We start from the raw sequence: 12297 nt of genomic DNA, 5'->3' as shown, positions 1-12297 counted from the left end.
GTGACGTCACAGTCTGTAGTGTCCCATCTTTGTCTGTTAGATTGACAACAGGAACAGACAGACCTCAGCATGGACAGTGATGAGATCGAGAACTTTTCTGACTCCTCTTCAAGTGTGGATTGTTTCTGTGAAGAAATCGAGACTGACTCGGATCCTGAGGATGTTGCAGCAGTCAGACCCTACAGATCTGAGCCGTATCTTTCGGACGAACATTCAAACCTGGAGCATTCTGGCAGTGAGTGGCCTTTTATTGTGGGCAGTCTAAGGCACACCTGTGCACTAATCATGGTGTCTAATCAGCATTTTGATATGGCACACCTGTGAGGTGGGATGGATTATCTCAGCAAAGGAGAAGCGCTCACTATCACAGATTTCGACTGGTTTGTGAACAATATTTGAGGGAAATGGTGATATTGTGTATGTGGAAAAAGTTTTAGATCTTTGAGTTCATCTCATACAAAATGGGAGCAAAACCAAAAGTGTTGCGTTTATATTTTTGTTGAGTATATATGACAAAGGTCAATTTTAATTTATATAGAGCTCAAAAGTTAGCTGGTCTGCTCTGTGTCAGCCTGATCCTGTCAGATCTCAGAAGCTAAGCAGTGCAGGATCTGGTTCGTACTTGGATGGGAGACCTCTTCAGAACATCAGTGGCTGTGTGTGTTTCTCCAGGTAAAACTGTAGCTGCGTCAGGAAGGGCATCTGGTGTAATACCTGTGCCAAATACCGATGCGGATCTGACTGTATCTGCTGTAGCGACCCTGATAAATGCGGGAGCAACAACAACAGGGCTCAAAAGTTAGACATTGCTCCATTTTGGTAAGATAAAGACGCAAACTTTTGGTTGAGATTTACAGATTTGATCCTTGATGTGTTTGTCTGATATCTGGTGATGTGACTGCTGAATATCCTTTTTTGAATGAATTTGGGACATCTACATAATTGTGTTCAAAATTATAGCTCCAGACCCCAGAAATGGATTGCACGTGTATAGAAAATGAATGAATAAATGAATGTTGCTATTACACTTTGCTTTAAAAAGCAGTTTTAAAAGAGCTTCCAAAATTGTTTTCATCATCAGACGTCTGTGCTGCTGATTGTTGAATAAGATACTAATTATTTCCTGCATTTCAAAACATCTGGCAACTAATTGATGCGCGCACTGATAATTTGACAGCGCCGTTTAAAGGGGGGTTGTACGCGCGTTCCATGATGCAGAACACAAAATGATCAGTGTAACAACTCTTTACCTTTGAAGTCCGTTTCCTGTCCACTTCTGTGAAGATCACTGACCGTGATAAAAGAACAACCTAACGTGGATTTAAGGGATTGCGTTGCCACGTGCGCATCCAGGTGATGTAAGAGGGCCCAGGTCACAGGATGCAGTGTCTTCACGCTGTGCACCGCTGTTGTCGTGGGCGTGTCACCACGAGTGTCATCAGGAAACGGAAAAAACACGGAACCTGTTGTGCTGACGTGTTGTGTTCTTGGTGTTATTTGCGCGTGTTGGTGAAGGAGCGCAGACCCGAGGATGACCGTGCGTGGTGTTTTCCACGGGAGAGGAGCCTGCATGGTCCTGCTGCTGTGGGTGTCTGCAGCCTCACAGACCCACACTAACTACTACGCCACTCTGAGCGTGGATCACACTGCCACAGACACGCAGATCAAAAAAGCTTTCCGCGCGCTGGCCGTCAGGTACCATCCGGATAAGAACAAGAGCGCAGATGCAGAGAAGATTTTCAGAGAGATTGCTGAAGGTAAAAAAAAAAAAAAGAAAAAAAAAAGAGCATTCGATACTTCATGGAGGTATAGAACGTCCTGACAGACTGTTAATCTTGAATTGATTTTATACAATACACTAATTCAGGAACTCTGACAATCTGCACAATTATGTTTTTGCCCCTGTTTGTTTTTTGTTTTGTGAACGCCTGGAACCCACAATTCTTCATATTTAGGATCTTTTTAACAGGGAATTCATATCCTGATAGGCAAGAACTGATTCAGTTCAACCCAGTCTCAAAAATTCCTATAACACTGAATGAATTTTCAAAAAATCATAACTCCATCAAAAAAGATCAAATTTCTTTCATATTTGAGAGCATTATGCAGGATGGTATCCTTTATCGACTGAGAAAGATTGATCCAGATCTGATCTGGATTACAGGTTTTGTGGCCATTGAAAACCCCATTTAATATGTTTTACATTATAGCTTAATCAAATGTGCCCATTAGATCTTTAAGCAAACATGCCCCAATCAGTTCAAATATTTGAAAGTGAGGTGCAGACTGGCACTCACTGTCACCTGACGAAGTATGATCCAGATTGAGGATTTTGTGGACATTTGAATTTAATATTGAAAAGCCCATTTGGTGTACATTTTTGCATTATATCAATCAAAAAGTGCCTCAGTCACTTTGATTTGTAACAATGAGGTGCAAACTGGTACTCTCAATGAATAGACTAAGTTTTATCTGCATCTGCTGTATTGCGGATATAGTGGATATTTGATTTTAACATTGAAAAGCCCTTTAGATCTCTATTTTGTGTTTATATTTTAGCTTATGAAAAGCCACTTCTAACTTTGACCTTGCATATTTTTTCTATGATAAAAAAAATCTGTGGAATTGGAAACTAGTGTTGACACAGGTTTGCGCTCTGAGTGCGGTGCTCTCGTTTTAAATGGGTCTCAGATTTCTTCTTTTTTTTATGACACAAGAAAATCAATTTTTACTCATGGAGTATCTACTAAAATGGTTTAATTACACATGCTTAGCTATGTTTTGAGCTGGCCAATAAGCAAGTGACTCTATAACTATTTAACAGCTACAAAGTCTTGGCCTAATAATAAAGAATTACTCTGAATGCCTAGACACCAAAGCCACACTCCTCCCTTCTTTGGCACATCTGCTCAGCACATTTTGTGCATTGTGATCCGGACCATATCAGAATTGTACTACTGTGAAACATTCATGGAAGTGTGCAAAGTTGTGGCCCAGAAGTGAAAGCATTGTTCAGACTTCCAAACGTTGTGCGTAGTTTACAAAAATGTCATTTTAATCCAGACATTCTAATTTGAGCCTGAAAACATTTAGGGTAAACTGTGTTGCAAGGCCACTAAGTGGCTTTTGGTGGTTTTACCTACATTAATGATAAATGTCCACCAGTATGAGATGTTGCTCCATTTCAAGAACCTTGAGTACAGTCTGCTGTGGGACACCGCCAATGATGACTAACCTGTTGCTTAAATTAGTAGATATATACAAAGTACCACTCAGTTTGAATTTACTTTCTCATTCAATTGAGAGGCTCAAAATGGCCACTCTTTCTGCAAAGTTCTGCTTCTGTTTTTTGTCAAATACAAGTTAACCTTTGACATAAGTGTCTAAAACCCAAAAATATGAATTTAAAAACTTTAACCTGCAAGTTGCTCTTAAACATGACAGTGGATTAGTAGTGAAATAATTAACTTCCACATACTTTTCTTTAGTCTGCACTGAAAAAAGAGTACCGAATTGAATTGCTTCAGCTGACGTCATTTGTGTGTGTGTGTGTGTGTGTGTGGGTATTAATTTATTTATTTGACCATCTTAATAAAGTGCTTCAGTTGAGAACACTCATTAATAAGGTTATTCCAAAAGAACATAAGTAATATTTGCACCAATTTATCTTAATTTGGATAAACTGAATTCACTTGTGTGTTAGAACTGACAGTTTATTTAGTTGGGCGAACTTTTTTTTCAGTGTGAAAACTTTTGTGCAATATCTATAAACTGATATCTATATCTGTTTTAAAAGCCTACACAGTGCTGTCCAACAAGGAGAAGAGGAGGCTGTATGACCACTTGGGCCATGAGGCTTATCTAAAAAATGAGGCCTCCCAGGACCCCGGCGATGGACAGGACCCGATCTTTCACTTCAGTTTTGCTGACCTGTTTGAAAACCTCCATGACGATCCTTTTATGGAAGAGCCAGTCTTTCGCTGGACTTTCAACCAGGATGGGATGGATGAAGAAAACCTGCAAGAACATTACATTTTCCAAGACTCTTCTATTTTTGAGCCGATGGATTTCATGTTTTTTGGGGATGGTGATGAAAAAGAGGAAGAATCCAACAAGTAGACTAAAATACCAGCATTGAAAGTCTTGTTCTGTGTGGAATATTTTGTCCCTGATGTATTTTAATGGAAATAGAGTGTAAAATACTATCTTTTAATGTTCCACCTGTTTTTCCCAGTAACACAATTTAAATTGTTGTTTAACTGGGGCATTGCTAGGTGTAAATAAAGCTCTACTGGGGCACAGATCCCTGTTATTCGTATCAGATTTGTTTATGTATTTATTTTTAAAATCCTGTTGCATGCATGAAATGTGCTACAGTACATCCTATACCAGCTTCCTTTGCTTAGCTTATTATTACTGTCACACTACTGAAACAGCTACTGGTAAAGGTAAAAATATTGTATATACAGTAGTGTTCAGAATAATAGTGCTATCTGACTAAAAAGATTAATCCAGGTTTTGAGTATATTTCTTATTGTTACATGGGAAACAAGGTACCAGTAGATTCAGTAGATTCTCACAAATCCAACAAGACCAAGCATTCATGATATGCACACTCTTAAGGCTATGAAATTGGGCTATTAGTAAAAAAAAAAAAAAAAGTAGAAAAGGGGGTGTTCACAATAATAGTAGTGTGGCATTCAGTCAGTGAGTTTGTCAGTTTTGTGGAACAAACAGGTGTGAATCAGGTGTCCCCTATTTAAGGATGAAGCCAGCACCTGTTGAACATGCTTTTCTCTTTGAAAGCCTGAGGACAATGGGACGTTCAAGACATTGTTCAGACGAACAGCGTAGTTTGATTAAAAAGTTGATTGGAGAGGGGGAAAACTTATACGCAGGTGCAAAAAATTATAGGCTGTTCATCTACAATGATCTCCAATGCTTTAAAATGGACAAAAAAAAAACAGAGAAGTGTGGAAGAAAATGGAAAACAACCATCAAAATGGATAGAAGAATAACCAGAATGGTAAAGGCTCACCCACTGATCAGCTTCAGGATGATCAAAGACAGTCTGGAGTTACCTCTAAGTGCTGTGACAGAAGACGCCTGTGTGAAACTAATTTATTTGCAAGAATCCCCCGCAAAGTCCCTCTGTTAAATAAAAGACATTTGCAGAAGAGGTTACAATTTGCCAAAGAACACATCAACTGGCCTAAAGAGAAATGGAGGAATATTTAGTGGAGTGATGAGAGTAAAATTGTTCTTTTTGGGTCCAAGGGCCGCAGACAGTTTATGAGGCGACCCCCAAACTCTGAATTCAAGCCACAGTTCACAGTGAAGACAGTGAAGCATGGTGATGCAAGCATCATGATATGGGCATGTTTCTCCTACTATGGTGTTGGGCCTATATATCACATACCAGGTATCATGGATCAGTTTGGATATGTCAAAATACTTGAAGAGGTCATGTTGCCTTATGCTGAAGAGGACATGACCTTGAAATGGGTGTTTCAACAAGACAATGACCCCAAGCACACTAGTAAACAAGCAAAATCTTGGTTCCAAACCAACAAAATTAATGCCTTGCAGATGTGAAGAAATCATGAAAAACTGTGGTTATACAACTAAATACTAGTTTAGTGATTCACAGGATTGCTAAAAAAAAAGCAGTTTGAACATAATAGTTTTGAGTTTGTAGCGTCAACAGCAGATGCTATTATTGTGAATACCCCCTTTTCTACTTTTTGTTTTTTTTTACTAATAGCCCAATTTCATAGCCTTAAGAGTGTGCATATCATGAATGCTTGGTCTTGTTGGATTTGTGAGAATCTACTGGTACCTTGTTTGCCATGTAACAATAAGAAATATACTCAAAACCTGGATTAATCTTTTTAGTCACATAGCACTACTATTATTCTGAAAACTACTGTATAGTAGTGATTTTGTGTTTACATTTACTTCAATTCTTTTTATTTATTTACATACAGGTGCTGGTCATATAATTAGACTATCATGAAAATTTTGATTAATTTCAGTAATTCCATTCAAAAAGTGAAACTTGTATATTGTACTCATTCATTACACACAACCTGATTATATTTCAAGCGTTTATTTCTTTTCATTTTGATAACTGACAACTAATGAAAATCCCAAATTCAGTATCTCAGAAAAATAGAATATTACTTAAGACCAATACAAAAAAAAAAGAAAAAAAAAAGAAGATTTTTAGAAATGTTGGCCAACTGAAAACTATGAGCATGTACAGCACTCAATACGTAGTTGGGGCTCCTTTTGCCTGAATTACTGCAGCAATGCGGCGTAGCATGGAGTAGATCGGTCTGTGGCACTGCTCAGGTGGTATGAGAGCCCAGGTTGCTCAGATAGTGGCCTTCAGCTCTTCTGCATTGTTGGGTCTGGCATGTCGTATCTTCCTCTTCACAATACCCCATAGATTTTCTATGGGGTTAAGGTCAGGCGAGTTTGCTGGCCAATTAAGAACAGGGATACTTACTTAGCCTATTTCCCCTCCTGGGGCATAGGCCGTCAACCAGGGTTCGCCAAGCATCTCGGTCCTGGGCTGTCCTCTCCAGCTGTCTCCATGACTGGCCCATCGCCTGGATTTCAGCGCTTAGTTCCCTGCGCCAGCTGTTTCTCGGTCGTCCCCGCTTCCTCTTGCCTTGGGGGTTCCAGCTGAGTGCTTGTCGCATGATGTTTGATGTTTGTTTACGTAGCGTATGGCCTATCCATCTCCATCGGCGCCTTCTGATCTCCAGTTCCATTGGTTGCTGGTCTATTATGCTCCACAACTCTGTGTTCTTGATTGTGTCTGGCCATCGTATCTGCAGTATCCTCCTTAGGCACGAATTTACAAAGGTTTTTTACTCTTGTGGTGTTCATCGCATTTGTTCTCCATGTTTCAGATCCATATAGAAGTATGGATTTGACGTTGCTATTGAAAATCCTGAGTTTGGTTTTCCTGGCTATTTCTTTGGCACTCCAAACGGCTTTCAACTGGATGAAGGCTGCCCTGGCCTTTCCTATTCTAGCTTTGATGTCCGCTTCTGTACCTCCTAGCCTATTTACCACACTTCCTAGGTATGTGAAAGAGTCCACTTCCTCAAGTTGGCTCCCGTCGACTGATATTGGGTCTATGTTTGTTGTGTTTGCCTTCATAATTTGTTTTTCCTTTATCCGTAGTCCAACTTTCGCTGCAATTTCTACTACTCTACTCGTTTTCTCTTGCATTTGTTGCTTGGTGTGTGACAATAGGACCAGGTCATCTGCGAAGTCTAAATCTTCCAACTGTTTGAAGGGGGTCCACTGAATTCCTGTGCGATTGTCTGCTGTTGCCATTTTCATAACCCAGTCTATTGCCACCAGAAAAATAATCGGTGAGAGCAAGCAGCCCTGACGAACACCGGTTTCTACATCAAACTTATCTGTCAACTGTCCTTCATGTACGATCCTGCATGCCATCCCCTCATACGAGTTTTTGATGATGTTCACGACTTTGCTGGGTATTCCATAGTGCCGGAGAAGTTTCCACAGTGTCTCTCTGTGTAAACTGTCGTACGCTTTCTCAAAGTCTATAAAATTCATGTACAGGGATGAGTTCCATTCCTGAGATTGCTCTATGATGATTCTCAAGGTGGCTATTTGGTCGGTACACGATCTTTCCTTGCGGAAACCTGCTTGCTGGTCTCTCAACTCCTTGTCTAGTTGATCCTTTATTCTGTTCAGTAACACTCTGTTGAAGACTTTCCCCACAGTTGATAGTAGCATAATACCTCTATAATTTCCGCAGTCACTCAAGTCTCCTTTCTTCGTAATCTTTATCAAATGTCCTTCTCTCCATTCTGCTGGTATCTGTTCCTCTTCCCAAATCTACACAAAGAGTGGGTGTAGCATCTCCACTGTGGTTCCAATGTCTACTTTTAGCGCTTCTGCTGGTATGTAGTCAGGCCTGGCTGCCTTGCCATTCTGCAGCTGGCCTGTCGCTATCCGGATTTCTGCCTTGGTTGGGGCGCTGCAATCTATCTGTAGATCCTGTTGCCCTGGCTCTAAGTCTGGTGGGTTCGCTCTAAGTCTGGTTGTTTAGCAGCTCACTGAAATGCTCTATCCACCTCTGTTTCTGCTTTGTGGTGTTAGAGATTGGTTTGCCATCCTTGTCTTTAATAGGTCTCTCCGGTTTTCCAAACTTCCCAGACAGCTTTTTGGTCGTGTCATACAACTCCTTCAAATTCCCTTTTCTTGCTGCCTCCTCCGCCTCCGTTGCCAAGTTCTCTACATAGTTCTTTTTGTCCTCTCTAATCTTGTTCACTCTCGTTTGCTGTCGTGTATGCTTCCTGTGCCGCTGCTTTCTCTGCTTGTGTTCTACTATTGTTCAACTTTGCTTTTTTCTCCTTCCTCTCCTCAATCTCCAAGACAAGAAGAACAGGGATACCATGGTCCTTAAACCAGGTACTGGTAGCTTTGGCAATGTGTGCAGGTGCCAAGTCCTGTTGGATAATGAAATCTGCATCTCCATCAAGTTGGTCAGCAGCAAGAAATAAACACTTGAAATATATCAGTCTGTGTGGAATGAATATATACATTATACAAGTTTCACTTTTTGAATGGAATTACTGAAATAAATCAACTTTTTCATGAGATTCTAATTGTATGACCAGCATCTGTATGTAAATAATAAAACGGCCTACTCAAGTCATTCAACTTTCTGGCAAGAATGTTAGCTAACTTGTTGTTGAACTCCAGCCAGATTTTTTTTTATCTCAGTCATCTTCATTTCTCCTCCCTTCTTCTCCGTTTGTTTGGTCTGAATCACAGACCGCGAGATGGCGTGAGATTCACAACTGTGAAACAGATTAAGATAATCACATTGACTTAAAACCTTACTTTTGTTGCATTAGTGTTGTTTGCATACCACAATTCTAAAACTCCAGTTTCATGCAGTGCATCCGGAAAGTACTAGATAAGATAAGATGCCTTTTATTGTCAATGAATAAAATTCAACAAAATTTAAGTTGCAGCTTCATCTTGTCTAGCATGAAACCTCATACAATAATTTAAGACAAAGGACAAAATTTATTTTACAGCGCTTCACTTTTTCCACATTTCATGTTACAGCCTTATTCCAAAATGGATGTAATTTTTTTTTTCTCCCTCAAAATTCTACACACAATACCTCATCATGACTCCCATGATGCACTGTTTCTTTCTCTTTTTGCTCTGTATGCACCACTCTGCATTTAATCATTAGTGATCGATCTCTGCTCCCCTCCACAGCATGTCTTTTTCCTGGTTCTCTCCCTCAGCCCCAACCAGTCCCAGCAGAAGACTGCCCCTCCCTGAGCCTGGTTCTGCTGGAGGTTTCTTCCTGTTAAAAGGGAGTTTTTCCTTCCCACTGTAGCCAAGTGCTTGCTCACAGGGGGTCGTTTTGACCGTTGGGGTTTTACATAATTATTGTATGGCCTTGCCTTACAATATAAAGCGCCTTGGGGCAACTGTTTGTTGTGATTTGGCGCTATATAAAAAAAATTGATTGATTGACGATGTACGTAAGTATTCACAACCTTTGCCATGAAGCTCAAAATTGAGCTGGGGTACATCCTGGTTCCCCTGATCATTCTTGAGACATTTCTACAGCTTACAGAAATGGAAAACAGCTGGGGCAACACAGAATTAGGTGCTGAAAAGTTTAAGGTGCTAAAGACATAGAAAAAGACTAATGTTTCGATGTGCAAATAACATCTTCATCAGAGTCTTGAAAAGACCTGGATGGTACAGCCCCTAAATACTAACAGAAGCCAGGTGTCATGATGCATAAAGGGGGAGTGACCATCCGTCAATCAAGGCACTCACTCAATTTATAATTCATAATTAGAGACACACCATCCCAATTAAAAAAGAACACGCATAAAAAAAAAAGACAGTAACCCAGAGGGAAAAAAAAACAAAACATAAATATTAATGTTAAAGAAAACAAGTTAAGCTCAATTCTTCATTCAAACCAAACAGCTCCAAAGTACCCAAAGTATAAATCCAAAATGCTTCTCTACATAAAAGTTTTTTTAATGATGTCACCTCCTCTGGGTGGGACTGTAATTTTCTCAATCCCCCAGAATTTTAAAGATGCTGGAGAGCCATGACCGGCCTGTTTATAATGCCTCGCCATGGCATAAGTTAAGATTCTGAGTACGGATTGCTGTTTTATGTTTCGTAGTGATGGGTAGATGAGGCGTCATGAAGCGTTTTGACACATTGCCAAACTGTATTGATACAGTATTGCCCTCTGCCAGGTATCTCTGCACCTCCTGGATGGCATCAGCTGTGGCACTTTTGGTCTGCCTGCCCACTTTGACATCGAGATGATGCCAAAGGTTATCTAACAAACAACAAATTGGCATTTTAGTACATGATTTCCAAACAACAAATAATGCTGAATAACATGACTGAAGTGGTTGCAGACAGCTGTTGTGAAGACGGTCCCGGCTGGGGCTCATTTGTACATCCGATTACAGACGCACATTCTGACCGCAGTCTGCTGATGGCCTCAATGCACTTGGAGAAACTGCGGAACTCGGGTGATTTAAATCTGGGGTCTAGAAGTGTTGCTTAGGCGTTGACAGATACGCTTCCTTATAAACACAGTTTGGCACGTTAGTCTTCTTCTTTGTCTTTCGGCTGTTCCCGTTAGGGGTCGCCACAGCAGATCAATCGTTTCCATCTCACCCTGTCCTCTGTATCTTCCTCTGTCACACCAACCACCTGCATGTCCTCTCTCAGCACATCCATGAACCTCCTCTTTGGTCTCCCTCTTCTCCTCCTGCCTGGTGGCATCCTTCTCCCTATATACCTTGGGTCCCTCCTCTGCACATGTCCAAACCATCTCAATCTCGCCTCTCTGACTTTGTCTCCAAACCGTCCCACCTGAGCTGTCCCTCTGATATGTTCATTCCTAATCTTGTCCATTCTTGTCACTCCCAAAGAGAATCTCAACATCTTCAGCTCTGCCACCTGTCTTTTTGTTAGTGCCACTGTCTCTAAACCATACAACATATCTGGTCTCACTACTGTTTTGTAAACTTTCCCCTTCACTCTTGCTGATATTCTTCGGTCACAAATCACTCCTGCCACCTTTCTCCACCCACTCCACCCTGCCTGCACTCTCTTCACCTTTCTACCACACCCTCCATTACTTTGAACAGTTGACCCCAAATATTTAAACTCATCTACTTTCACCACTTCTACTCCTTGTAACTGCACTATTCCACTGGGCTCTGTTGTGAAAGTGTAGGAACACGGACCCACAACAGGGGGCGCAAATGAACGGACAATGGAGGAATCAAATAACACTGTTTTTACTGTTGTGAAAACAGGCACAACAACACAGCCGATTACAATATTGAGACTGAGTCCAATAACAACGGTGTCGTGTGGGCAGGCTCGACGATAGGAGACGTCTGTCCAAGTCGAACCGGAACCAACCCGATTTCCTCTGCCACCGAACCCCGGGAATACTGGAGCCGCCAAGTCCCGAATCCCCAGGTGGCCACTGCCTCCGCTCGTCGGATCCGGTACTGCTGGCAAGGAACAAAAACAGTCAGGTGTGGATGCGGCTGCACCCAGTAACACGGAGGGTGGAGAGTCCACCTCCACCTCTCGTTAACAACGATACAGGAGTGTAGGAAGGTGAGTACTTATCCAAAAGTCGTTCAGTAGTCAGCTGTCCTACAAATGCTCCACAAGAAATACAACAATGGTTAGTTATATGTATGGGCAGAGATTGTTACCTCTTTGGTCAGGCGATATCTCGGCAAATGAGGTGGAGATGCCGTCCTGCTGATATACCTCTGTATTGATTGGGATCAGCTGTCTCCAGTGATGGATGACAGCTGTCGTCCTGGCTGCTCCCGTAAGGCGGCAGCGCCCTCCGGTGCCTGGAGCCCGCACTCCAGGCAGGGCGCCCTCTAGTGGTGGTGGGCCAGCAGTACCTCCTCTTCAGCGGCCCACACAACAGGACCCCCCCCTCAACGGGCGCCTCCTGGCGCACGACCGGGTTTGTCAGGGTGGCGACGGTAGAAGTCGGCCAGGAGGGCCGGGTCCAGGATGAAGCCCTTCTTCACCCAGGAGCGTTCTTCGGGGCCGTACCCCTCCCAGTCCACCAGATACTGAAAACCCCGGCCCATTCGTCGGACGTCGAGGAGCCGGCGCACGGTCCAAGCCGGCTCTCCGTCGATGATCCGGGCAGGAGGTGGCGCCGGACCCGGAGTGCAGAGGGGTGAGGTGTGATGGGGT

General features: G+C 42.1%; 1 protein-coding gene across 1 annotated transcript; it reads left to right on the top strand.

Moving 5' to 3' along the window:
* Window positions 1–1370: 1370 nt before the first annotated feature.
* LOC117507941 (dnaJ homolog subfamily B member 9-like) lies at window positions 1371–4184 on the top strand. The gene is made up of 2 exons (XM_034167693.1): window positions 1371–1757; window positions 3797–4184. The coding sequence occupies exons 1-2, from the start codon at window positions 1532–1534 to the stop codon at window positions 4117–4119; spliced, it is 549 nt and encodes a 182-aa protein (XP_034023584.1). The 5' UTR covers window positions 1371–1531; the 3' UTR covers window positions 4120–4184.
* The last annotated feature ends 8113 nt before the right edge of the window (window positions 4185–12297 follow it).

This window comes from Thalassophryne amazonica, chromosome 3 (genome assembly GCF_902500255.1).
Source record: "Thalassophryne amazonica chromosome 3, fThaAma1.1, whole genome shotgun sequence".
Taxonomy (NCBI): Eukaryota; Metazoa; Chordata; class Actinopteri; order Batrachoidiformes; family Batrachoididae; genus Thalassophryne; species Thalassophryne amazonica.
This window is presented reverse-complemented; position numbering and strand designations above follow the sequence as displayed.